The following is a 22,466-nucleotide window of genomic DNA, read 5'->3' as shown; positions in this document are numbered from 1 at the left end:
AGCGACAGTTTGGGTGGCGAAAATGCTGCCCAGCTGTATTTCGCGGGCATATTTGTTCGCTCGCATCAGCGCTGCCTACCATCAGGCGTGATGTTGACGCGCGCTAGTCGAAACAAACACGCGTGTCATATAATACGGCATACTCGCCATCACGCATTCACTCAACCAGTGCCTGACGCGGCAAACCACTACCAAGTCGCGTCCGTTCGCATCTGTAGCTTAGCACCGTTTCGTACGGTGCGGCTAGTGGGCGTGTAGGAGCCGGTTCAATGTCAAAGTCAATTGAAAGTGCCGATCGTTTGACGAGCCACACAACACAGTGAACGGGAGTATGGTGTCGTTTCCGCACCGTCTAAGCGCTTAGAAAGATGACACAGCATCCCCCGGGGCATAGGCAACTAGATCTAAACACACTATAGGCTAGCTTTTGGACATTGTCATTCGAAAAATGAGTGTCAAGCAGTAGGTTAATTTTTTAAATAATACTATTTGAATGTAGAAAAGGAATGATTTTTTTGGTAAAATATTGAATCAAAACACTTTTGTTGAATCGTTAGAAAATAGTTAAATTAGACAACCAACATAATACGTTATAAAACCTACGCAATATTTTTATCATAATGTGTGATTAAGTTCGTGAGAATCGTCAAAAAAGGTGTTTAAAATATCCTTTTCAAATTTTCATAGCAATGCAATACATTTTAAAAATCGTGCATCTACTAACGATCAATCAGTTTAATAACTGTTATAAATTATCTTTATCTTTTCTGCTATTTCTCAATTGTAATCTCTCCTATTTTTCGTTACATTTTTGTCATAAATAATATGCATAACAATTATGCTTATTTACAATTGTTGGATCAATATTTTAGTCAATTTTGTGCATTGAAACCGCTATTCAACCGTTAATTTAAACGAATTTTCCCCTTAACAGAAGCAGCAGGCAGTTTTCCACTGGAACGATTTTTTTACGGACTTTAAATTTCAAAATGTATTCCAACAAAATTTCCATCGTTAGCCCGGCGCAAAAAAATGACCACTAATCCCGCCACCGTGCGATCAGATGCGAGAAGCGCTAGCATCGTAACAATCACTACCATATCGCAGCCCACTCAGTCCAAACCGGTCGTTGAACGCGCACGCGCTTCCTTATCGAACGCCACCGTACGGCCACACGCGTGCGTAACCGCAGCTTCGCAAGCTCGCTCCATCCTCTTCTTTCCCATACGCACCGAATGCGTGCACGCCTAAGCCAATGCGCAAACGTCACGCGATCGCTTAAATTGCGTGTATTTTGATTTGTAGCTCCGGTTTCGGCACCGTCCGCGTGGTCAGATAAAGAAAAACGAGATAACCCTGTGATAGCGCCAATTTGTTGTTTGCCCTGCCCCGGTGAAGACAGTGCGGCTTTTGTGTGTTAGCAAAAAAGGGCTGTTGCTATCAGCAGTGGCACGCGCGTGCATTGCAACTGGCAGTTTGCAGGCAGATATGAACGATACCAGCCGCAAGGAGGCGTACGTGCGGGATGTGCTGGTACCGGGCATGGTGACACGGGGTGAGCTTTCCTTCACGGATCGCCTCCCGGAAGGAAGTTCCGCGACCGAACTGAAATCCGTCCACGTCAAGCCGCTGATCACGAATGGGTTCATGCTGACAATACCGCTCGTTGTGACCGTTGTGCTTGAACAAAAACAGGAACCAAATGCTGAACCGAGAACGGAAACGCTTCATCTGATCGTGAAGGTAAGCGTCCTTTCGTGAACGTGTTCGTCCAGTTTTGCGCAGATCGTTATGTGGAGAGGGTGCGCACAGCTTAATTAGCGTAGATGAGCAAACACGATGATGACGAGGCATTTTATTCTTCTCTCGTAAAACGGACTCCGTGATGATGGTGGTAGATTGCATCTCGTGACGTAGAGCTGGCGAACTTTGAGTAATTGTCCTATGCGCGATGTATTCGGACCACTTGAAAGCGTTTGGCGCTTGTATTCGCTTTTGGTATGCAATTCGCCGCTATGTTTAACGAGTGATAAAATAACGCACGTGGAAAGCAGATACATATGGCATGAGATTGTCATGAGTGTGTATCCACAAGGCAATATATTATGCTTTGTAATGGCAATATATTGTGCATACAATGCTTACAGAATTGTTTGCTTGCAAAAATGTAAACAACGCTCAAGCTTCTCATGCGTCTGCACGAACGGTTTTGCTTTTTATTTTGCCTCAATGTATTACACAAGTAATTTACCAATTCTTTACAGCCTACAGTAGTAGTAGAAGTAGTAGTATGTGTATTTAAAAATTGATTTGCTCATATAAATGTGAAAATTACATTGATTGTGGTTTACTTAATATCTTAATCTTAACACAATAGGAATGACATGTTTCGTACTATGATGAATTATTGTGGTGAAGTCTCTAGTTTGGAATAATGTACCTCCGGAAATATTGTAAAAAACCCAGGAGAGGATTTTGTTATTTAATTTATCTAAACCTAACTAACTTAACTAAAATAAGCTTCAAAAAAAGTCTCTTAAACCTTTAGAAAAAAGTATTAAGGGGATAAAAGTAACGCGCGTACAATTTCTAACGGACTTTTGGTACATTTATCTCTGTATTTATTGCAGGTGGTTTTAGTATGTTGTACTATTAAGTGAATGCTAGAATGAATATCAATTGTAATTGTAATTGTCTATTATGAATATCAATTGTACTATGCCATGGTGGATACAGCCTACAAGTTTCTATGCAAAAAGTGAATTATCAATTAAAGAGATTTAAAACAATATTAACACCAAGTTTCCTTTAAATTGAATGGCTTGTTTAAAAATCGCTCACCGTTCATCGCAATCATATGAGAAAAAAACCAGATTTGTTGGCTGTTGATTTCAAAAGGCAGTACGCAAACTACGTTAATCATGATTAGTCCGTGTCCCACCCTTGCTCAATTAACAACGATTTCGACCTGTAAAATCGGGTTCATGGAAAAAGCACTTTTTCCGTCTTCCTTATCCAATGTACAGACACCGCATTCCCGGTAAAAAAAATCGACATGGCGTAAAAAATTGTCCCATGAGAAATCCAGCGAAAATGTGCACAGAATAAGCCGGTCGAGATGGATTTGTGGAAGTGATTAATTCTTTGCTGCCCTTCCATCCTCCTTTAGATAACGCCCGACTGCAACGCCGAAATGTACGAAAGTTGCCAGTTCGAGACACTGTTCGAGAACGAGATGATTGCTTACACGGAAATCATTCCCGCGCTCGGAGCAGCCGAGCTGTATCCAAAGTGAGTATTCCGATTCGCCCATCTAAAAGCACATAATGTCACAACTCCAACTCCAGGTTTTACTACTGCGAACGGCAGCCCATGGAAGCGGTAATGGTGCTGAGCGATTTTTCCACCACGGGCTGGAAAATGGCACCGATGGTCGTCAACCTGCCTCTCGACTACACCATGCTGGCAGGTACGTGGATGGCCGCCCCGATTGTTTGTCTCCAGGTTTTCAGCTTTTTTCACTCACACAGTGAAGGAACTCGGTCGATTCCACGGTGAATGCTACGGCATGAAGCTCGGGCACCGCGACCAGTTCGATGGTATCGTCGCAAAGTTCAAGGAGTCCCGGTTCGCGGTCGAGCTCACGGACATGACGTGGAAAACGGTCATGACCGTTGCACCGAAGCGCGCGATTAAAAGCCTCCGGGAGAGCCGCTTCAAGGATCTCGTACCGGCCGAGTATCTGGAAAAGCTCGCCCATCTCTTCGAGGACTCGTGGGAGCACGCGAAACGCAAGGTGCGCCCAACCGAACCGCTAGCCGTCATTTGCCATGGCGATTACCTGCGCAATAACATGGCGTTCCGGTATGAGAACGCGAAGGTAAACAAACGATGTGTCCGCTGCAAGTTCGCCTCGTGGCCATCTGGACACTCTGGGCCATTTCATCGCATTGTGGGCGTTCGGGGCTTTTTTTTCTTCTTTTTTTTTCTCTTACGCCTCGCTCCACACTTTCCAGGAACCGAACCGGCCCACTCAAGTGATGATGTTTGACTTCCAAACCCTACGCTACGCATCACCGATGATCGATTACACCGTCTTTCTGGCCAACTCGACCGGGTACGCCGAACGGGAGCACCATTTTGAGGCCATTTTCCAAACCTACCACCGGGAGCTGGTCGAAACGGCGGCTCGCACCCTCGGTCTAACCGATCCCGGTGAACTTCCGGCGTATTTCAGGTGCGTGATGGCCGGCGTTGAAGCCCGTCGAACCTAGCAACCTTCCAAAAACTCTCACTCACCTTCACGCATTTGCTCTCCCCGAACAACAGCTACGAGTCGTTTCACCGCGAGCTGGCCGAGTACTACTCGTACGGGTTCAACGTGGCGTCCTCGTTCCTGATGATACTGCACGAACCGATGGAGATATCCTTCATGGAGAACGGGTTCACCGAGGAAGAAGCCACGCTGGACGCGTGGCAACGCGGTGGCGAACCACTCAATCGCGAGCTGGCGGCTATGGTGTACGAGATGTACCGGCTTCACGAGCGCTACGGGTTATCACCGGTGTGAGCCACGTGGCCAGGCAATGGTCAGGCAATGGGCAGGATCAAGCACCGGTTCGGACGTGATGTTTTCCGGAGTCGACCCTCTTCAGGCGCCATTTGCGCCTCTGTAAACACGTTGTAAAAATGCATTTCCCTACGCCGTTGAGAAGCGCACACTTATATTTGAAGTTTTTAATGTTGTGTAGGTTTTTTTTTGTTGTAAACGAACGCCCGGTGCTAGTTGGAAATCGCCCCAAGCCCCCGTCTCGATTTGTCCATTCCAGCACGAGCCTTACCGTGTTTTTCTTCTGCTGCTGATTTTACTGGAAAGAAACATTTCTCCGCTGGTAGGAAAAGCGTGCTTCTTCTACCGCCAACCTTTGTGCCTTCTGGGAATGTTGCAGCTCAAAATAAACCTAGAAACCCTCTGTCTCTGTGAAGGGCAATTCTAGGTTATCTTCAAGATTCTCGCAACAACAAGCAAACGCATACGCAGAATGGTGCTTTTGAAGAGCGGCGCCACAGTCGCTTTAGGAGCAGAGAGTGTGCTAAAGCGACGAGTATAATCCAGCAGAGCAATTGTGAGTTTGTTGTTAAGGTTTAAGAGGAAATATACTATATTATTTGTCGCTCCGCAGGTGTACTATTCTGTATCGGAGCTCGATGTAATGATGTAAAATACGTAACGCCAAATGGCATTTATAATTAGGAGAAAACCTATATAGTATCCTCAAGAATTCATAAGCTCTAGGTGGCGTATAATATTCAATCAGTTCTGGATGCGTTTGAAATTGCTGATTCCTTGTTTACCCTTTCTTTTCTTTGTTCGTTTTCTCCGTAAATTGAGAGAGACGTGCAATCTAGACGTAGTCGAATAAAGCGCATGTTTGTTGTTGATTTCAAAACTCTGTACAAGCCTGTTTGCTTTCCAGCGAAATTAACAAACCAACTCCGATTGTTTTCGGTTCCTTCAGGGTAATCTACTTCCGCTGACAGATCCCGCTGATAGCTGCATCTTAATAAAGCCCTTTCACCAAACGGCGCAAAAGCTTAAAGCCCACATCACGAACCAAACCCACACCTGGCAGCTGCAGAAGCCTCAAAAGCTCATCGCAATCGTACGGCCAATTAGCACCATCGCATTCGAAACGTACGCTCGCCTCAAGGACATCGATCGGGGTGGACGCTAATCTTGCCACCGGCCGGCCATTCAATTTACTCCAACCCGCTCGTCCGTCCGTCGAAAGCCACGATCAGCCACGCGTTAAACTCTGCTTCTTTGGTGGGAGGTTGGAACCCAAAACAGGACTCGCTCCGTGGCGTTGCATTTCTCGCAAGCATCATAAGCCATCTCGCACCTGGATCGTCGTCGTGGGGTGGCTTTGGGGTGATAAATTATCACAACCACACCAACCAACGGTTTCTCCGGAATCCAGCCAGCCTGCCAGCCTTCTTATCGCGCTCGTTCATCGGCAAATGGCCGCTTGGCCAAGGCACGGCACAATGGTCATCGTGTGCCGGTCCGTTTTGGGAGCTGCTTTCGCGTTAAGCCGCGTGCTAAGAATTGATGACACACCGGGATCTCCGATAGTGCTGCAATTTGCCAACGGGGTGACCGTTTTCCGTGCTTTCCGTCCATTTTGCACCTCGCGGAAAAGGCACTCGCACTCGGATGCGGGTGCAATCGTCAGCGCCACCGGGTAGACATAAATTAATTTATTTTCTTTAAAGGAAGAAGGGGGCTTGAATTAAATTATGGCACTTTTGTTGGTTGCGCGCAAAGCACACAATTAATATGTTTATTTGCGTATGGAGCGCGTCGAGAGCCGAGCCGCGGTGGTTGAACAATTTTCCACTCGAGGTGCCGAGAAAATCGTTTAGGTGGAATGGCTCCAAGCGGGGCTGCAAAACCTGCCAACTGCCATTAATGGCTTATGAGTGCCCCTTTGTGTTGGCGCGAAAAATGGACGTACCAAACTGTATGATGCGATCCTTTCGCGAGGGTTTTGCAAGCTAGCCTGCATCTGCTACCAATTAAGAGGGTTGGGGATGTATATAAATGATTTACATTTGTCAAGTGGCAAGTGCAAAACCGCGATCGTGCGTTGAGCGCCGGCTTTCCGTGATGCGTACCTCGAATCGACCCAGATGGAAACATTTACCGGTGGCAATGGTGGTTTTCCGTCGTTCAGCGAGGTTAGTGTGACTCTTGTAGTTTGCCTGATTTAAAGCTAAATGGATAAAGTCCTGAGGGATGCGAATAAGGCACCTGCTGTACACATTCTGCTCAGATGGTTCCACAAACGAACAGCTATGAAGCTGATATTGAACTATAAAATTGTGGGCTTTTAATGTTTATTTAATTACAGAAATAAAATTGACAATAAAAGGCATGACAGTTATCCGATTGAGAAGCGGATATTCAGAAGGATTCAGGACTCAGAGAGGATTCAAAAGAATAAATATTACCTAACAATCCATTCAAATATCATGAGTCCTGAGCGCTTTCTACTTTACTGCTCACTATAATGTTATTTAATGCATCTACCCGCACGACTAAATACACTTCCTTTACATCCGGTGCCTCCGATTTGCCACCGATAACATGATTCACACGAACCGATACGATGCAGGTATGTTTCATGCTCAACCGTATACCTCAATCGAAGTAATTAAGCCCCGGGTTTCTGGAAACGATTCCCCATTTGGGTTCCCCATTTTCTCTCCTCTGCAAGCTTTCCATGTTCCGTGGAAACGTTTGCTCGATTCCCCAGAATGCAAGCATCAAAACAACTATCACGCCACCTGCCTTCGGTATCGAGCGGACATTTTCATTATAAAATCGATTCCCCAACCGCCACGCAAACGTGACGGTTTTCTTTCACCGGGGAGAGAAAAAAAATGTAAGTCTCATTACACCAAATCATGGCTCAAATAAGGCAAACATCGGTAACATAAAACCAACAAACATGGGCTCTAGTTCCGTGGAAAACACGCAATGGCATTGGTGGCATTTTCGCTCGAATTTGCCTAACAATCGCGATTGGCGATCCCCCCGCAGGATGGATGGATGCTGCAACATTGGCGGTTTGGTTTACGATAATGAGGTCCGAGGAAGCTGACGCAATTCATTTCCCAATCTTCTGTCCGCTGTCGTGCCTCGCGTCGGTCGAGAAGTGGAAACAATATCTGCCCGCTGGTGTAGCTTGATTGGCGAAACATTCCGCCCGGGGTTTCTTTTTTTTTCTCGTGCACGTGGCTCTCGGGAATTTCTTACACGTACTCGCAATTTTGGGGACTAACTTTGCAACGCTAATTTTTGATCTCCCGCCCTGTGCCCCAAAAGCGTTCTCCTACCCGCTAGCGAATACTTGAAATACGTTCACTTCGGTCACTAGTTCCATCGTCATCATCATCACCGTCGTCGCCGGTTCGTTTGCGCTCACGGGCTCATTTTTGGGAGCCAGTGGGTGTTTGGGTGGTTTTCTTCCACCGGGTGGCCACAGTCCGGCGGAAGCAAGCCGTACCGTAATGAACACCCATTGTCGCTCGGTGGAAAAGGACCATTATCTCTAGCGGGTCCGTACGGTAACGTGCGCGAGTAACGCTTTTCCCGCTTTTACCGGGGAAAAGTTGTTCCGAAAAATGGTACGCGAACTCGTGCGAAGTGCCTTCCTCGGGAAGGGCGCAAGGAACACGGAAAGAAAACCCCCCACACCGAAAAGGAGACACAAGCAAAGCGCTCCTCGGACCACGGGGCAGGACACTTAATAAGGCGGCTTCATTATCCTGGCACGTCGCTGCTCCAACTGCTCGTCGGTTCTGGCACCTGACGCGTTCTAGTCCGCGTTTCCCGACGGTACTAGCGAACCGTCAATTATTGTATCTCGAGGGCCATTCACACCCGGCCGACCTTTCGAAGGGTGAGGAGCGGCGTGGGTGGTCAAAGAGACTTCCTTCCAAAAAAAAAAGCTTCCTCATTGAAGTCAAGCTACTTAAAACGCTCTCGGTGTGGCGCTCAGGCTCGAGAGGATATTCGTTGAAACCAGCACCTGTAAGATAGGAAACTAATTTTCCATCATATTTCCTTCAACGGGGTTTCCACAAGAGATGCAGAAAAAAAGTACGGGGAAACCGATTGGTTAGCCACACTTGTTTCGATACGTTAAACAACGCCTCAGGGACGATTAATTGCGAACACGAATTTCAATGCGAGCTGCTGTTAAACGGTTCATACAACAATCAACTTTTTACGCAGGAGCGGTGTAACAATAATTCAACAATTGCTTGGGCATGTTAGCACACGAACGTTCGATAACTAATAATCCTGTAAGAGGTTTTCGTCACAAATTTGTAACGCTTAGTGCTACAATTGCAAACAGCGTGTTGCGTGTGCAACACACCTATCCGACTTGCTAAAAAGCGTTGAACATGATAGTACAAATTGGATACGTTTCCGACAAATTCTGGCCATCGAATGATTTCGATGAAAAATATTTTCCAGACAAATGAAAAGCAACACTATATGCATTCCGTCAATGGATGTTCATCGCATGCCGGGTTGGTTAATTGCGCTTGCACTCTGCAACCGTAAAACCCCGGCAGACGAAGCAAACACTCTGCTTTATTTAATGCTCCATTGGGCAAGTGTGCGCCGGGAAACACAGTGCCTGAGAGCACTCCAATATTTGTCTTTTATCTTTAAAACAGCCACAGCCCTGCTATCGATGCTTGTCAGCCAGAGAAACCGGAAAAGTTCTTCCGATAGCCAATCATCAGCCACACCGCCGTGCAAATGCGCTTCCAGCAACGTGTGAAACGAATGGAAAACAATTTAGCTTCAATTTGTTGGCACTTTAAATATGCATTTCAGGCCCCGGCCTGAGAGCGAACACCCGATTGCACATGCATAAAGTCGCATCTGAGGCGTGGGCCAAAGAATCCCAGCTTCCGGAAAGCCATTTCACTCCGGAACCCTCTTCGAGGCCATCCTGCACCGAGTTTCCTGCAGTCCATTGTGCTAGCTCGCAGATTAATCACTTTTTTACTCGCAGGCAAAACTTTCTCGTTGCTCTTTGGTGTGTGGCTGTGATCACCACCCTTAAGCTGGGAGGGTGCTTGATCTTGTGCTGGAGCTTTTTAGATGCACTTTTAGATGAACCATCTGGCCGAACGCTATCAGTTTTATTTATTTTTTATTTATCTCATTCTCTCGCCCGTTCATTAGAACGGTAGAATTTATTCAACCAAACTGATTTGATGAAACCGCCTCCTCGTCCAGGAGAAACGTGCAAAGCAATACCGGGCGGGCTCGATATCGTCCAATCAATTTCAAATGTAAATACACGTGTTCCGTGCATGGTCAGTGTGATCAGAGGAAACACAAATTAAATGTGAAGTGCCACGTGTATGGCATTACTGCCGATGTGTTATCGGCTTGGAGAACTGAATCAATGCAACAAATTTGACCTATTTTAGCTCGTATTTTCAAAGTGAAATTGAAAACGAAAAGCTATCTAACAAGTACTGAATGCATGCTTCTTTAATGAACAGTGGAAGTGAAGCATTTCATTTTATATTGCTGTTTTATGCCAGCAAACCAGTAAAACCTGATTCAGCGTAGTCATGGTGTTCTTATCCATACCCAACCGTTTCACCGAGGCTTAAAATTGTGTGGTTTTGAATGCAATTTGAATGCATTTCACGAAAAGGCAGCCCATTCGCGGGGGGAGAAATCAACATTGAATTGTGAACTGCCGTGGCAACTCGTCGCTTTTACGCCCGCTAAGAATGTGTAGTACGTAAACACATGCGATGCTATGCTGATAGCTGCAGTTATGTTGGTATACTTACGCATCGAGCTATCAGCACCAAAGGTGACAAACAAGCGACTAAAGAAACAGCGCGGGTAGTCGCAAATTACCATTCGTTTGATTTTTAATTTCTATTCCACGTATTTAAAGCTGAGAAAAGCGAAAACTTTCAACATGTATTTAATGAATAACCTCTGGTATGAATTTTTAGATAAATTTATTGGAGATCTAAGCATACTTTAAGAGAAATTCTTCAACAGAAAACTAGAATGTTTGAATGCTGCAAAATCATAATTGAAGTTAGTTTCTTCCGCATTTTCATCCAAAGTTTTTCCTATTGTTTAAGCAACACTTTCTCATACTATTCTTTGTAGCGAGTTTGACACACTTGGTATACGCACTCAAGTGGGTCGCTTAGTTGAATGCATGAAAAATGCACACTACCATTCACCGCCAGTATGCACTTTGACAGCTGTTACGATGGAGGCGCGAGAAAACTTCATCAAAACGGAAATAGTAAGACAAATTTTGGACGACAATGAGTGCTTCCAAGGGATGGAAATCGTTAGTTGTGATTTCCGCACACCGAAGCAGCTAGATGGCTTCATGTCAGCGATTCATGAGCTCAAATTGATTGTCCGAGTGAAGTCGAACGGGTAAGTAAATGGCTTACCGCAACAGTCGATCATGACTCATCTCCCAATAATAACACCTTCCACACACAGGGAACAATCCACAATTACACTGCTCGTGAAGGTGATGAAAGGAGAGGATCTGTTTCGGAAGCAGAACCTCGGGTACGTGCTGTTCCCGAACGAGATCAACATCTACGCCAACGTGCTGCCGCTGTACGATCGTTTACTTGCGGAAGCTGGCACATCCCTAAAGGCAACGCAATGGTGCCCCAAAGTGTACCTTAGCGCGATGGGTTCCTTCCCAGGATACAGCCAATGTTTCGAGACGTTTCTCGTGATGGAAAACGTCGCACCGAAAGGCTTTCGTAACGGACCGAGGATTGATCTGGACGAACCACACCTAATACTGATGGCGAAGGTCATCGCTCAATACCACGCGTGTTCGTACGCACTGCGAATGCTAAACACCGAAACACTGGACAGCCTCGTCGCAAAGATAATCCCGCTAAACTTCATTCAGGATGGGAGGATCTTTTTCGAAAGCTACGACGTTATCTTTCGCCTCGCTGCCGAACGTTTGTTTGCCTACGTTGATGCAACCCCGCACGAGCTGGACAGTGAGCAGTTCAAGCGGAACATTCACACTTTGCGCACCAAATACGGTCCGAACCAATCGCAACTGATGCAAAAGTTCCTCGAGCGTGATCCCATCTTCTCGGTGATCCTTCACGGGGACTACAACCGCAACAACGTGCTATTCCGCTACGAGAACGAGCAGCCCGTCGAGGTGTTGATGATCGACTTCCAGGAGAATCGGTTTGGCTCACCCGCGCTTGATTTGTCGTTCTTCATGTACATGAACATGGCGCCGGAGTTGCAGGAGCGCTTTTGGAATGAGTTGTTGGTGTGCTACCACACGCAGCTGATAAGGACGCTCTGTGAGGTATTGCATTGTCGCGAGACGGATCCTCGGCTGGAGCCCTACCGAGAGGCCAACTTCCGGGCGCATTTTGCACGGTTCGCGTTGTACGGTGCCATGGTGGCTCTCAATTTTCTTCCGCAGATGATGAGCAGTGAGGAGGAATGCGCCGAAATTAATAGCTACTTCGAGCAGGACATACACTGCGAGGGATTTCGTCGGTGCGCTCTGAAAAATGGTGGAGATCGAGCGAATCGTAGAATTACGGCCGTCATGAGACACGCTAGTCGCATGGGTTATATGGATATGATGTAAAAACATACTGACGAGCATACATCGGCGTTCTAGAGCATTGTTTTTCACCGATCGTGGTCGATCGTTAGAAGATTCATACTTCGAAAATATGGATGTTGCGACCGCATTACATAACCCGATTTTGATGTTTTGCTCCGTTTTGGTATTATAGTATAATTGGTTCACATATTGTTATCATGTTTTATAAAAAAATATAGTTTGTAGAATGACAGATTTTTGTGTTACTTCGAAATTTATATTACGAAGCCTATCAGCACAGAAATTTATATCTAACCTGTAACGAAGCTCAATCACTTTCAAAACGAAATGGATAAACCATAAAACTTCTACGGTACTAACTGTATCGATATTTGCATAAACAGCCCAACGGGCAAGTAAACGTATTGAATTACATTTGAATGGAAACGTATTACAACTGATTTTTACGCTACATAACAATAAACCCTGTATCATGAATACGACAGCAAGTATTAATATTGCAGAAATACGATTATGGTGAGATTTAAAAGCTCGCTATTGCTGAGCTAAAACATGTGAATTACGTCGCCAATACCTCGACCGTTGCAGAAGAATATTTGTCAGTAAAGACAGTGCGAATCGTATCGAAAACTCTATTTTTTCCTTATATAGTTTCCATTTTAACAGTAGCGAAACTAGTTTTTGTTTTGATACCATTGAAAGCTGCTTGTTTGAAGACAAATCAAAATATAAAAGCGAACTGCGTGAAAAATATCATCCTTAGTGTGACGAACTTATTCAAGCATTATTGCAAACTAAACACCCAAAAACAGTTTTTTTTCATTCGTTTGCGAACCATGATTATGCTCGTTCTAGTATGTATCGGCAGTCTGGCATACTATCTCCGCTTTAGACGATCGCGAGTCTGCCTGTACGAGCTAGCGGATCGAATTCCAGGACCGTTCGACTATCCTCTGGTTGGTAGTGTCCTGGTAGCTCTGGCCAAGGGTCCAACGGAGTTTGTGGCGCATCTGATGAATAGGTTTCCTTTACCCATGCATGCGTGGCTCGAGCCCTATCTGTTGATCATGATCGATCGCCCTGAGATGATTCAGGATAGCATCTGTTCACCCGAAATAGTCCCAAAGCCATTAGGAAATACTCGTAAATTGTAAATACTTTCTCCGTTCAATGGAAACCTTCCATACGATGTTAGTGCACTGGTATAAAAGTAAAAAATATTAAAATAATTCTAAAATCTTCTGTTTAAAAAAAATTATTAACACACTCTCACTCCGTTCATAAACGGTCTATCAGCTTTGCTCTTTGAAAAAAAAATCAATTTTTTAAATTCAGTTACCTGACCCGCTTATTGTTCTGGAATTACGCATTCGTGACAATGTTTCAGAAGCTAGTTTCTTTGATTATAGCTGATAAGTACCGAGACTTGCATTTGTAATTATATCAACGTTTTTTATTTCCTTTTTTTCTGCTCGCTCTCTAGTGTTTTTTGCGAATGTATAATTGGCAGTATCAGAGTTATCGGTCAACCTCACGAGGAGATCAATGATCACGGGACCTCCACGAGTACACGCCTTCGATGGGCGTTGATCTTTGTTGATGATCGCTCGCAGCTCAGAATCAGAAGCAATCCCCTGCAATCCCAATTGAAGCTCCCACTACCGACGGGGGGAGGGATTCTCATCGCCACCCACTCGTACTGAGTATAAAAACGAGCCTGCACGGTGGCGCAATTTCCAGTTCCCAGGCATAGCTTCCGGCGTGCAGCGGTGTCAGAGCTTCACGTGAAATCGAGTGATCTTCAAACGACGCCTAGCGCAAGTGATCGCAAAAATGATAGTGCTCGTGTTCGTGGGTGTGTTTGCCCTGGTGTACTACATCAGCTTTAGGCGATCGCGGAAAAGGCTCTACGAGCTAGCCGAACGGATGCCGGGCCCGTTCGATTATCCCCTGATCGGCAGTATCCTGCTCACGATCGGGAAGGATCCACTGGAGCTGGTGTCACATCTAATGCAACTGATGCACCACCTGCCATCGCCAATGCGCGCCTGGCTTGGTCCATTCCTGCTGATCGTGATCGATCGACCAGAAATGGTGCAGGACATTCTCAGCTCGCAGGACTGCGTCCAGAAGCCGTTCATGTATGACTTCTTCCGGCTCGGCAAGGGACTGTTCGGGGCACCGGCGGACATCTGGCGGAGACACCGCAAACTACTCAACACGTCCTTCGCGCCAACAGTGCTGAAAAGTTTTGTGCCAACGCTCAACGCAAAAGCGGAACAGTTTGGCCGTGAGCTGAGGGCTAAGGTGTCTAGTGAGTGTTTCGATGTGCATAGCCTCCTGACACGGTACACACTGATAACCATATCGTCGACGACGCTGGGTGCTGATCTGAGCGTGGAAAAGCAGGAAGTGCTCGAGGAATACACCAGCAGTGCCATACAGTACGTGGCACCTGTGGGGGTTTTCGTGATCTTTTTTTCTATCTCATCCTTGCTTACGCCTCACCATTTGCAGGATGTTTACGAGCAACTTTGAGCGTATCTACAAGGCCTGGTTGCATCCCGAATTCATTTACCAGTTAACGGCGGCGTTCAAAGAGGAAAAGCTTCGCATGAAAATCTTCAAGCAAATGTCACAGAGGGTGTGTTATCGTTTGCAAAAACATTAACGCAGCTCGACGATTTGACTGACATGATTGTCTTTTGTTTCCTTATCTTTTGTTTCAGATAATAAACATGCGCCAATCGATCTTAGCGCAAGGTAAAAGCAAAGCCGATCCACAAGACTCGGAGCCAGAGGATAAGCAGGAGTTCCCGAGGGCGAAAAACTTCATCGAACGGCTGGAGGAGATTTCCCGCGATCCAGCAAACGGTATCGATGAGGACGGCTTTCAGCAGCACATCGACACGCTGATGTTCGGTGGCAACGACACCTCGGCACAAACACTCGCGAACACGCTGCTCACGTTGGGCATGTACCCCGAGATGCAAGAGAAGGTTTACCAGGAAGTCATGGAGGTTGTGCCTACTGGCGACGTTACCTACGAAGATCTCTCGAAGCTCACCTACATGGAAATGTTCATGAAGGAAACGCTGCGGTTACTGCCAATCACGGGCCTGATCGCCCGAGTTCCAACGAAGGAAGTCCAGGCCAAGGACTACACCATCCCCGAGGGTGCTATCGTGTTGATCCCGTTCCTGAAGATGCACCGTGACAAAGCGATCTGGGGACCGGACGCTGAGACGTTCAACCCGGACAACTTCCTGCCGGAACGATGCGCCCAACGACACCCGTACGCGTTCATTCCCTTCAGTCAAGGACCTCGGAACTGTATCGGAATGAAATACGGATGGATCTCGATGAAGATACTGCTCTGCCACGTGATCCGCCAGTACCGCATAGCGACCGATATTAAGTTAAGCGACATTCAGCTCTCCCTGTCGTTGGTGATGAAGCTGAACACGAAGCACCTTATCCGTTTGGAAGGGCGCAGTGATGTCCGTTGAAAAATGTTGTTATAGTTTTACAAATAAAAAAAGAGCTTATCCTCGTGTGCCACTTTAGTAACCGTGCGGCTATATTGTTCATCGCGTATTACAACCGAGCCGTTGCATCTATGTTGCAACACTGGCCACGATCGGTTATATCACACAGGTTAGATCCGAGTGGGAATTTAGATTCTGGAGTTCAAGCTAAAAAAAGAACAGATAAGCTAAAACAGATCAGCCCGCACGATAGCACATGTGCCTCATTAGACGTAATTAATTCAACCAGTACAAGCTACTGCAATCCTGCAATCGACCCCACCGCAATAGGGTCTGTTACAGCGTGAGAATACTTCCGCACTCAACTTCAGAAAGGTGTTAATTACCCTTTGGCATGCGCGAACCGGCAGCATCGAACCGCGTGTGTCTCACATGACAGCACCGAGTGCTCAACAGTACAACCCACAGGTTTATGATGTTAAAACCCCCCCACTAACGGCATTGATGGCATCGTGTTCGAAACGTGCTTCAAATCCACGCTGCCGCACGCATTTTGTAACGTACACAATTCCGATTCCACATGGTCCCTTCGGGTATGCACGCTATGCACTTTGACACGCAACCCTAATCACACGCTCGATCGATCGATGAAAGGAGCCGGTTTATCAATAAATCCCGCTCCGCCTCGGTCGCGGTGGATATCTACGGTCTGTTAGCATGGGGGTAATTCAAAATTTCCCTTTTAAGCGCTTCTCCATGTGCCGTTTTATTTGTTTTGTGTTGTGTGTGCTTCATAAAATCGAACAATAAATTGCAGCAGGCGTATATGCTTTCCATATTCAGTAGTATTGTATGACGCTCGCGCGTTGGCTGGGCTGGGCTTTAATTAATTGCTCAGACATCACGATAAAAGGTATGTTTCGCTACCATCCAACGTCTCTCGCACGATAACATCGGTTGATTGATTCGTTTAAAACAATCGCGCGGTATTTCTAGACGCAATCGTAAGCAAGCCCAAAGCCGATCGAGGAACAGGAGAAAAAAACTCTCTTTGAAATGATGTTAAACACGTATAAACTTTCATCGCAGTTGAAAACGCCCGTTGGGAATTACGTGCGATGTTAAATTCCCATGAATATTTTCACATTTTGATGCATATCATGCAAGTGCATTTAAAACCTACACACAGTCACTTACAAACGCAAAAAGATTCTTGAATCTCGTGTGCATGCTCGTGCTCTCGTGTAATAGCAGCTTCAGTAACGAATTATAGAATGAAGCAAACTGGTAACCACTGGTAAGCACCGCAATCTATTACTAATAGTACACTCGATGAGGCACATGGGCTCTACCGAAAGTACCAAAATAATTGCCTATCCCAAAACATTGAACAAAGGGGATTCTTTGCAATACTTTTGACCACTTGGAAGAACAGGAGAAACACTCGTGGAGCATTCAAAGAGAATGATATTGAATGAAGCTATTGAAATTACCAGAAAACGCATCAACATCTCATAGAACTTCGTAAGATATGCTTTCGGCGCTTTTGCTAAATCGTTGGAAAAAAGCTCTCTTTACCAATTCCATTTACGAAAATCCATTGAAAGTGCAATTTATTTGAAATGTTCAGCATCAACTACTTAAAGTAAATAGTGCACAAACTCGATCTGAACTCGGAACCGTACTATGGCGATCGTATAACGCACCTTAGCCTTACTTCCCCTTTTTACCTTTTTTGGGGGCTTTCGGTGGTTTCTGTTTTTTCTTACGCTTAAACTGTCCCAACCCTTTGCGAACCATCGTACCCCTCCACCAGGCTTGAATCTTGATCGCGGAACGCATCTGCTTGTTCGCCAGTGCAAGCTGCTGCTCTCGCTCCTTCATGAATTCCGCGCAGATTTTCAGATCCTTTTCACGGTGCTTAAACAGGATGGTCATTTCCTCAAACTGCACCTTCAAGTTTACGATCCTGTCCTTGTGCTCGGCTATCTGCGCGTCCAGCGCTTTTATTTCACGCTGATACTTATCAGTCCAGAAGGCGATCTTTTCACTGATCTGATCGATGCAATAGTTGATGTACACTAGCGGGACCAGAAGGAAAGAAAAGTTTGATGAATAAAATATTGAATTTATGCTCTTTCAAGCATTACCATCAATTTCGCTTTTCAACCGCAATTCCCGCTCAATGTTGGCCTTCGTTTGTGTGGCAGCTTGCACGAGCTCGTTTTCCTTACCCTGGATGATGATACGAGCTTGCTCGTGCCGCGTGCGTTCCCACTGCTCTACGAGCTTGGTTTTCAGTTCATTCTCGATTCGAGCATCTTTCGCCTTCGTCTCCAAATCGAAGATCTCGTCGTCGAGCTGCTTCAGGACATTTTTGCACTCTCTGTTGACGCCCTCGAGTTGCGTTTGCAATACTTTCAGCTTTTTTTCGTTCAGAATGCTGTCTCGTATCAAAATCACTTCCTCTTGTTCGCTTTGGATATCGTTATCCATGAACGTTTGCAGCGTTTCGAACGTACCGAATTCAGCCATCTCCGTGTGCGTATCCGAGAGCAGTTTTCGTAAGTTGGATCTATTCAGATAAAACCATAGTTATGTTTGATTTATTAGCAAGATTTCATTGTCTTCGTTTGTTAAAATGTTTGTCAATCTTTTATGAAAGATATTCCAGTTTAAAAAATAATCACAGGGAATCATTTACAACAATTAAAGGATATTTAGTTCTGTGACATCTATCGATCTAAATGTTTTCAGGACAGGTTCTCGGGTTCACTGGTTCTCTTGTCATGTAAAGATGGTGTTCTTATTCAAGTGCTAAAGCAACGGTCATTTAACCAAGAAGCAATGCTAAGGATTTTTTTCCCGTTTCACAAAAAGCCAGATAATGCAGCCGTATAGTATGTCAGAATCGACGACGTTAGGTAATCGTCTAGTCCATAAAATAATTTCCCAACACGTGCTCATGTTGGTAATTATACACGTGCTCCGTTATACTTACACGTCGTTCTGGAGTTTCACTAAAATCATTTTCCCCATAGCCACATCGACAACCAAATTTTCACTCAGCAGTTGATTTTTGTAGGAAGGATCGAAACGCACGTGCATGGGTGGTTTTCTAACGATGGGGGCACTCGTTTTGTCACCGTCTCGATTGATGACTATCAGCTTGTACGTCGCTTCCTCGATTATGATGTTTATCATCCCGCTTTCCATTTCATTGAACAACGGTTTTGGTCCTATCTGACTGCTAGATTCGGCGGTCGATGCTATGGTAATCGTTTTGCAAATTATTAACGATTCAGATCAACAAATTTTACAGTTCTAAAGCCTACCTCTAGTTGTGGTTTCACTAACATCTTCGCTCTCTGATGATTCCATCGATTGAAAATTTTTGCAACGGCTTGCAATGAATGTCACACGTGACTAAACAGAAGAAACACTATCCAATATTTATTAAACAATATGTGTAGGAATCGTTTGTACATCGATTGGCTAACAAATTCCTTGGTTGATTCATAGCAACCAAATAAACTCGACTGCGGGTATCCATGCGCAGGAACGAAAATGCGTGGTGTAAAAATTCGAAACCCCTCTTATAGTACTATGCTTTCATGCGCTTCGCAGATGTGTCGGCGTCATGCTGCGAGTCATCGCTGCTTTGGTCGTCTCCGTGTTCTAAAAACAAAAATCAGTTAACATTCAAAATAGCCAAAGTATTGGAAAAACCATTACTATTACCGTGTTTTCCCGCCGTTTGATCCACAGCCTTACTAGCATCGTGTTGTACTAGCACCGTTAACAAGTCGTTCATAGTTTCCTTAACGGTTTTGATACTTGCGATCAAATCGTTCATCTTTTCACCCGTTACGTCCACCTTCACATTTTGTGTGGCGCCTTTATGGCATATTGTACCATCGATTGAGCGCATCTCTTTTAACTTCTGCGATTGTATTTTATCTATTTTACCATATATTAACAAAACCACAAGCGAGTCATTTTGACATCACGGCCTTAGATCGGAGCTACACAAACAAAACGAGGGGTATTGTTTTGTTTGATCTAAAACGCTTCAACTCGCAGTATCAACGAATTTGCGCATTACTTTTGATGAGTATTTCCTCGCACGTGATATAACCTGTTTGCGTAAACGCACAATACAATGTGAAAAATCGTATAATTCTGAAAAATTGAATTCAACTAGCCAAGAGAATTCTATAAATTGCATTCGATAATTAAATTTGCGAGCCCACGAGACCTCGACACCATGAAGCGTTACTGCAGCTGTCAAAGAGAAACAGCGTGTAACTGCGGCCTGTTTGCGTGAGGGCTGAGAAGAAAGAATAAGCAAAATAATCGATCAGAGTGCGAGTCAAAAAGTTTTGTTTACGATCGGAGGTGCATTTTTCTCGCTGTGTCCGTGTGTCTGCGGTTGCTAGCGGGCTGTCCATGATTCAGTGATATTGTTCCACCATCCTAAAATGCGATCCTGGACGACACGATGGCTTTCGCGGGCACTACACCAAAATTGGCAAGCAGCGAGTGCGAGCGTGGAAAACAAACCCCGAACCTACTCACGCTTCATCTCCGTCGTCAGTGGCTTCCCAAAGAACCTGGGCCAATCGAAGTACAATCCGGGTAAAATGGGCGATGACGCTTGGTTTATCGCCAACACCAAATCAGCCGATGTATTGGGTAAGTGCGGGATCCCAATTTGCAAGGAAGTGGCTTGAAATTTCGTATTTCTTTTCTTGTGTTTTTTTTGTTCCCTCATCGTCGTCGTCGGTCGTCGCGTGACAAATCCCATCTGACAGGTGTTGCTGATGGGGTCGGCGGATGGCGCAGTTATGGAATTGATCCGGGAGAGTTTGCCATGGTGCTAATGAGGAATTGCGAACGGTTGGTGAAGTTTTCCCGCTTCGATCCTATCAAACCGGTGAACCTGATTGCATCCGGATTTCGAGAACTGCAGGCAAACAGGAAAAGCATACTGGGTACGTCAATCGTGCGTCGTCAGTCATACTATGTGACCATCTCTTTCCCACCAGCGCCCACCGTGGTGCTTGCCATCTCTTTCGCTCCGTTCAAAGGCTGCTTGACTGTGGCAATTTGCACAACACTGTAGTTATAGCTACGATGATTACGCATCTCCTCAATTCATAGATTAATACCATCTCTCTATCTGTCCCGCATGCCCTCGTTCCCTTTGCGCTGGCGCTTCCGTTGCAAACCGTTGCAGGTAGTAGTACCGCTTGCATAGTGGTGTTTAATCGCGAAGACAGCAGCATTTATACGGCCAACATCGGCGACAGTGGCTTCATCATAGTGCGAAAGGGCGAAATAGTGCATCGCAGTGAAGATCAGCAGCACTATTTCAACACACCCTTCCAGCTCTCGTTACCCCCGCCCGGTCACACCGACGTGCTGAGTGATAGCCCCGAGTCTGCAAACACGACCACCTTCCCGGTGTGCAACGGGGACGTCATCCTGGTCGCCACGGACGGTGTGTTTGATAATGTTCCGATCAAGCTGCTAGTCGACACTCTCCAGCGGGTAAGCGAGCGCGCTTTGCGTGAAATCTATTGTGCACGTGATACCTGCGTCTCTGTGTTGCTACGCAACATGATTCCGACATCATAGTAGGAGCCGTGTTTTTACAGCATGCTTTGTGCGAAGTGGCGTTATGAGTTCCGTTTTATGTGTCCTATGCCCATCTCCAGGCCTAGCAGCCCGTTTCTAGACATGGCACCGAGATAGTGAACAAAAGTATCACAGTGGATTGTGATTCGATTACTATTCACCTTAACGAACCGAGCTTTATGTGGATTTTGCCACTATCAGTAAAAAATAGACTAAAAGATCAGAACATATTAGACAACTTCTGCAGCGTGATTAGTCGTTCGATCAACAATTACCTAGTTTGGAATTCGAACATTAATGGCTCTTTGAGAGTTCGTCAAATGTTTTCAATCTTTTTTAAACCTGTAACCAAATACAAAAACGTTTTTCGCTATTCTTATATGACGCCTAGAAGTTTTGAGATCTGAGTTTTGAAACTAAACATAACTAACCATACTCATACCATACCATATTCTTTTGCAGGTGGAAGGAGAAAACGACCAAGTAAAGTTGCAAATGTGTGCAAATTCGATTGCCCTGATGGCACGATCGTTGTCTTTCGATAGTAAATTTCTATCACCATTTTCTCTTAATGCTAGAAGAAACAACATCAATGCAATGGGTACGTATCCGCGATTACATCCCCGATTGTTTTTTTGTTGCTAACCGATCTCTCTCTCTCCCTCAATCGTGCAGGTGGCAAACCAGATGATATAACCGTAGTTTTAGCGACCGTGGCTCTTTAACGACGTAGCGGCAGTGGCAAGTGGGCGGTTGACGTTGACGAGCAAAATTGAACATAATGGGTAGGGGAAAGCATACCAGCCGGTAGCGAAGGCAAATTTCTTAGGCAATTTAAGTTAGAACCGCTAAAGCAATTACAACTCATCAAATAGTCACAGCCACTGAATGGAACGCTGCAACTACGAAACGTAAAGGCTGTTGGAGTACATTTTTTCTAGCTTTTTAGGTTTATTATTTTTTTTAGACTGGGATTCCTATACGATCAAATAAATTTAATTCCGTTCCATTGATTATGATGGAGTGCTAGACAATTATATGTGCGAGATCGGCCAGTGAACGTTTCTCTCTATGGCTCTGTACAGTCTACGTTGGGAAAGAAAACAAGCGAAGATTCGGCACAGGTTTTTTA

General features: G+C 45.4%; 5 protein-coding genes across 5 annotated transcripts; 4 read left to right on the top strand and 1 right to left on the bottom strand.

Moving 5' to 3' along the window:
* The first annotated feature begins 1,159 nt into the window (after positions 1 to 1,159).
* LOC128730355 (uncharacterized) lies at positions 1,160 to 4,654 on the top strand. The gene is made up of 6 exons (XM_053823399.1): positions 1,160 to 1,743; positions 3,170 to 3,291; positions 3,348 to 3,469; positions 3,531 to 3,880; positions 4,017 to 4,237; positions 4,330 to 4,654. Exons 1-6 carry the CDS (start codon positions 1,489 to 1,491, stop codon positions 4,568 to 4,570), a joined length of 1,311 nt encoding a protein of 436 aa, XP_053679374.1. The 5' UTR covers positions 1,160 to 1,488; the 3' UTR covers positions 4,571 to 4,654.
* Positions 4,655 to 10,838: 6,184 nt separating this feature from the next.
* LOC128730353 (uncharacterized) lies at positions 10,839 to 12,339 on the top strand. The gene is made up of 2 exons (XM_053823398.1): positions 10,839 to 11,014; positions 11,084 to 12,339. Exons 1-2 carry the CDS (start codon positions 10,839 to 10,841, stop codon positions 12,225 to 12,227), a joined length of 1,320 nt encoding a protein of 439 aa, XP_053679373.1. The 3' UTR covers positions 12,228 to 12,339.
* Positions 12,340 to 14,039: 1,700 nt separating this feature from the next.
* On the top strand, positions 14,040 to 15,759 carry LOC128721960 (cytochrome P450 4C1-like). The gene is made up of 3 exons (XM_053815771.1): positions 14,040 to 14,650; positions 14,724 to 14,850; positions 14,936 to 15,759. The coding sequence occupies exons 1-3, from the start codon at positions 14,040 to 14,042 to the stop codon at positions 15,713 to 15,715; spliced, it is 1,518 nt and encodes a 505-aa protein (XP_053671746.1). The 3' UTR covers positions 15,716 to 15,759.
* A 1,556-nt stretch (positions 15,760 to 17,315) lies between these two features.
* On the bottom strand, positions 17,316 to 19,214 carry LOC128721894 (dynein regulatory complex protein 9-like). The gene is made up of 5 exons (XM_053815699.1): positions 19,195 to 19,214; positions 19,030 to 19,097; positions 18,696 to 18,963; positions 17,845 to 18,269; positions 17,316 to 17,775 (listed from the first exon to the last, which is right to left on the bottom strand). Exons 1-5 carry the CDS (start codon positions 19,212 to 19,214, stop codon positions 17,408 to 17,410), a joined length of 1,149 nt encoding a protein of 382 aa, XP_053671674.1. The 3' UTR covers positions 17,316 to 17,407.
* An 878-nt stretch (positions 19,215 to 20,092) lies between these two features.
* Positions 20,093 to 22,371, top strand: LOC128730794 (protein phosphatase PTC7 homolog). The gene is made up of 5 exons (XM_053823873.1): positions 20,093 to 20,389; positions 20,509 to 20,688; positions 20,934 to 21,247; positions 21,797 to 21,935; positions 22,010 to 22,371. Exons 1-5 carry the CDS (start codon positions 20,176 to 20,178, stop codon positions 22,057 to 22,059), a joined length of 897 nt encoding a protein of 298 aa, XP_053679848.1. The 5' UTR covers positions 20,093 to 20,175; the 3' UTR covers positions 22,060 to 22,371.
* The last annotated feature ends 95 nt before the right edge of the window (positions 22,372 to 22,466 follow it).

The sequence above is a fragment of the Anopheles nili genome, chromosome 2 (assembly GCF_943737925.1).
Source record: "Anopheles nili chromosome 2, idAnoNiliSN_F5_01, whole genome shotgun sequence".
Classification (NCBI taxonomy): domain Eukaryota; kingdom Metazoa; phylum Arthropoda; class Insecta; order Diptera; family Culicidae; genus Anopheles; species Anopheles nili.
The sequence above is the reverse complement of the archived record's forward strand: the minus strand, read 5'-3'. Positions and strand labels throughout refer to the sequence as shown.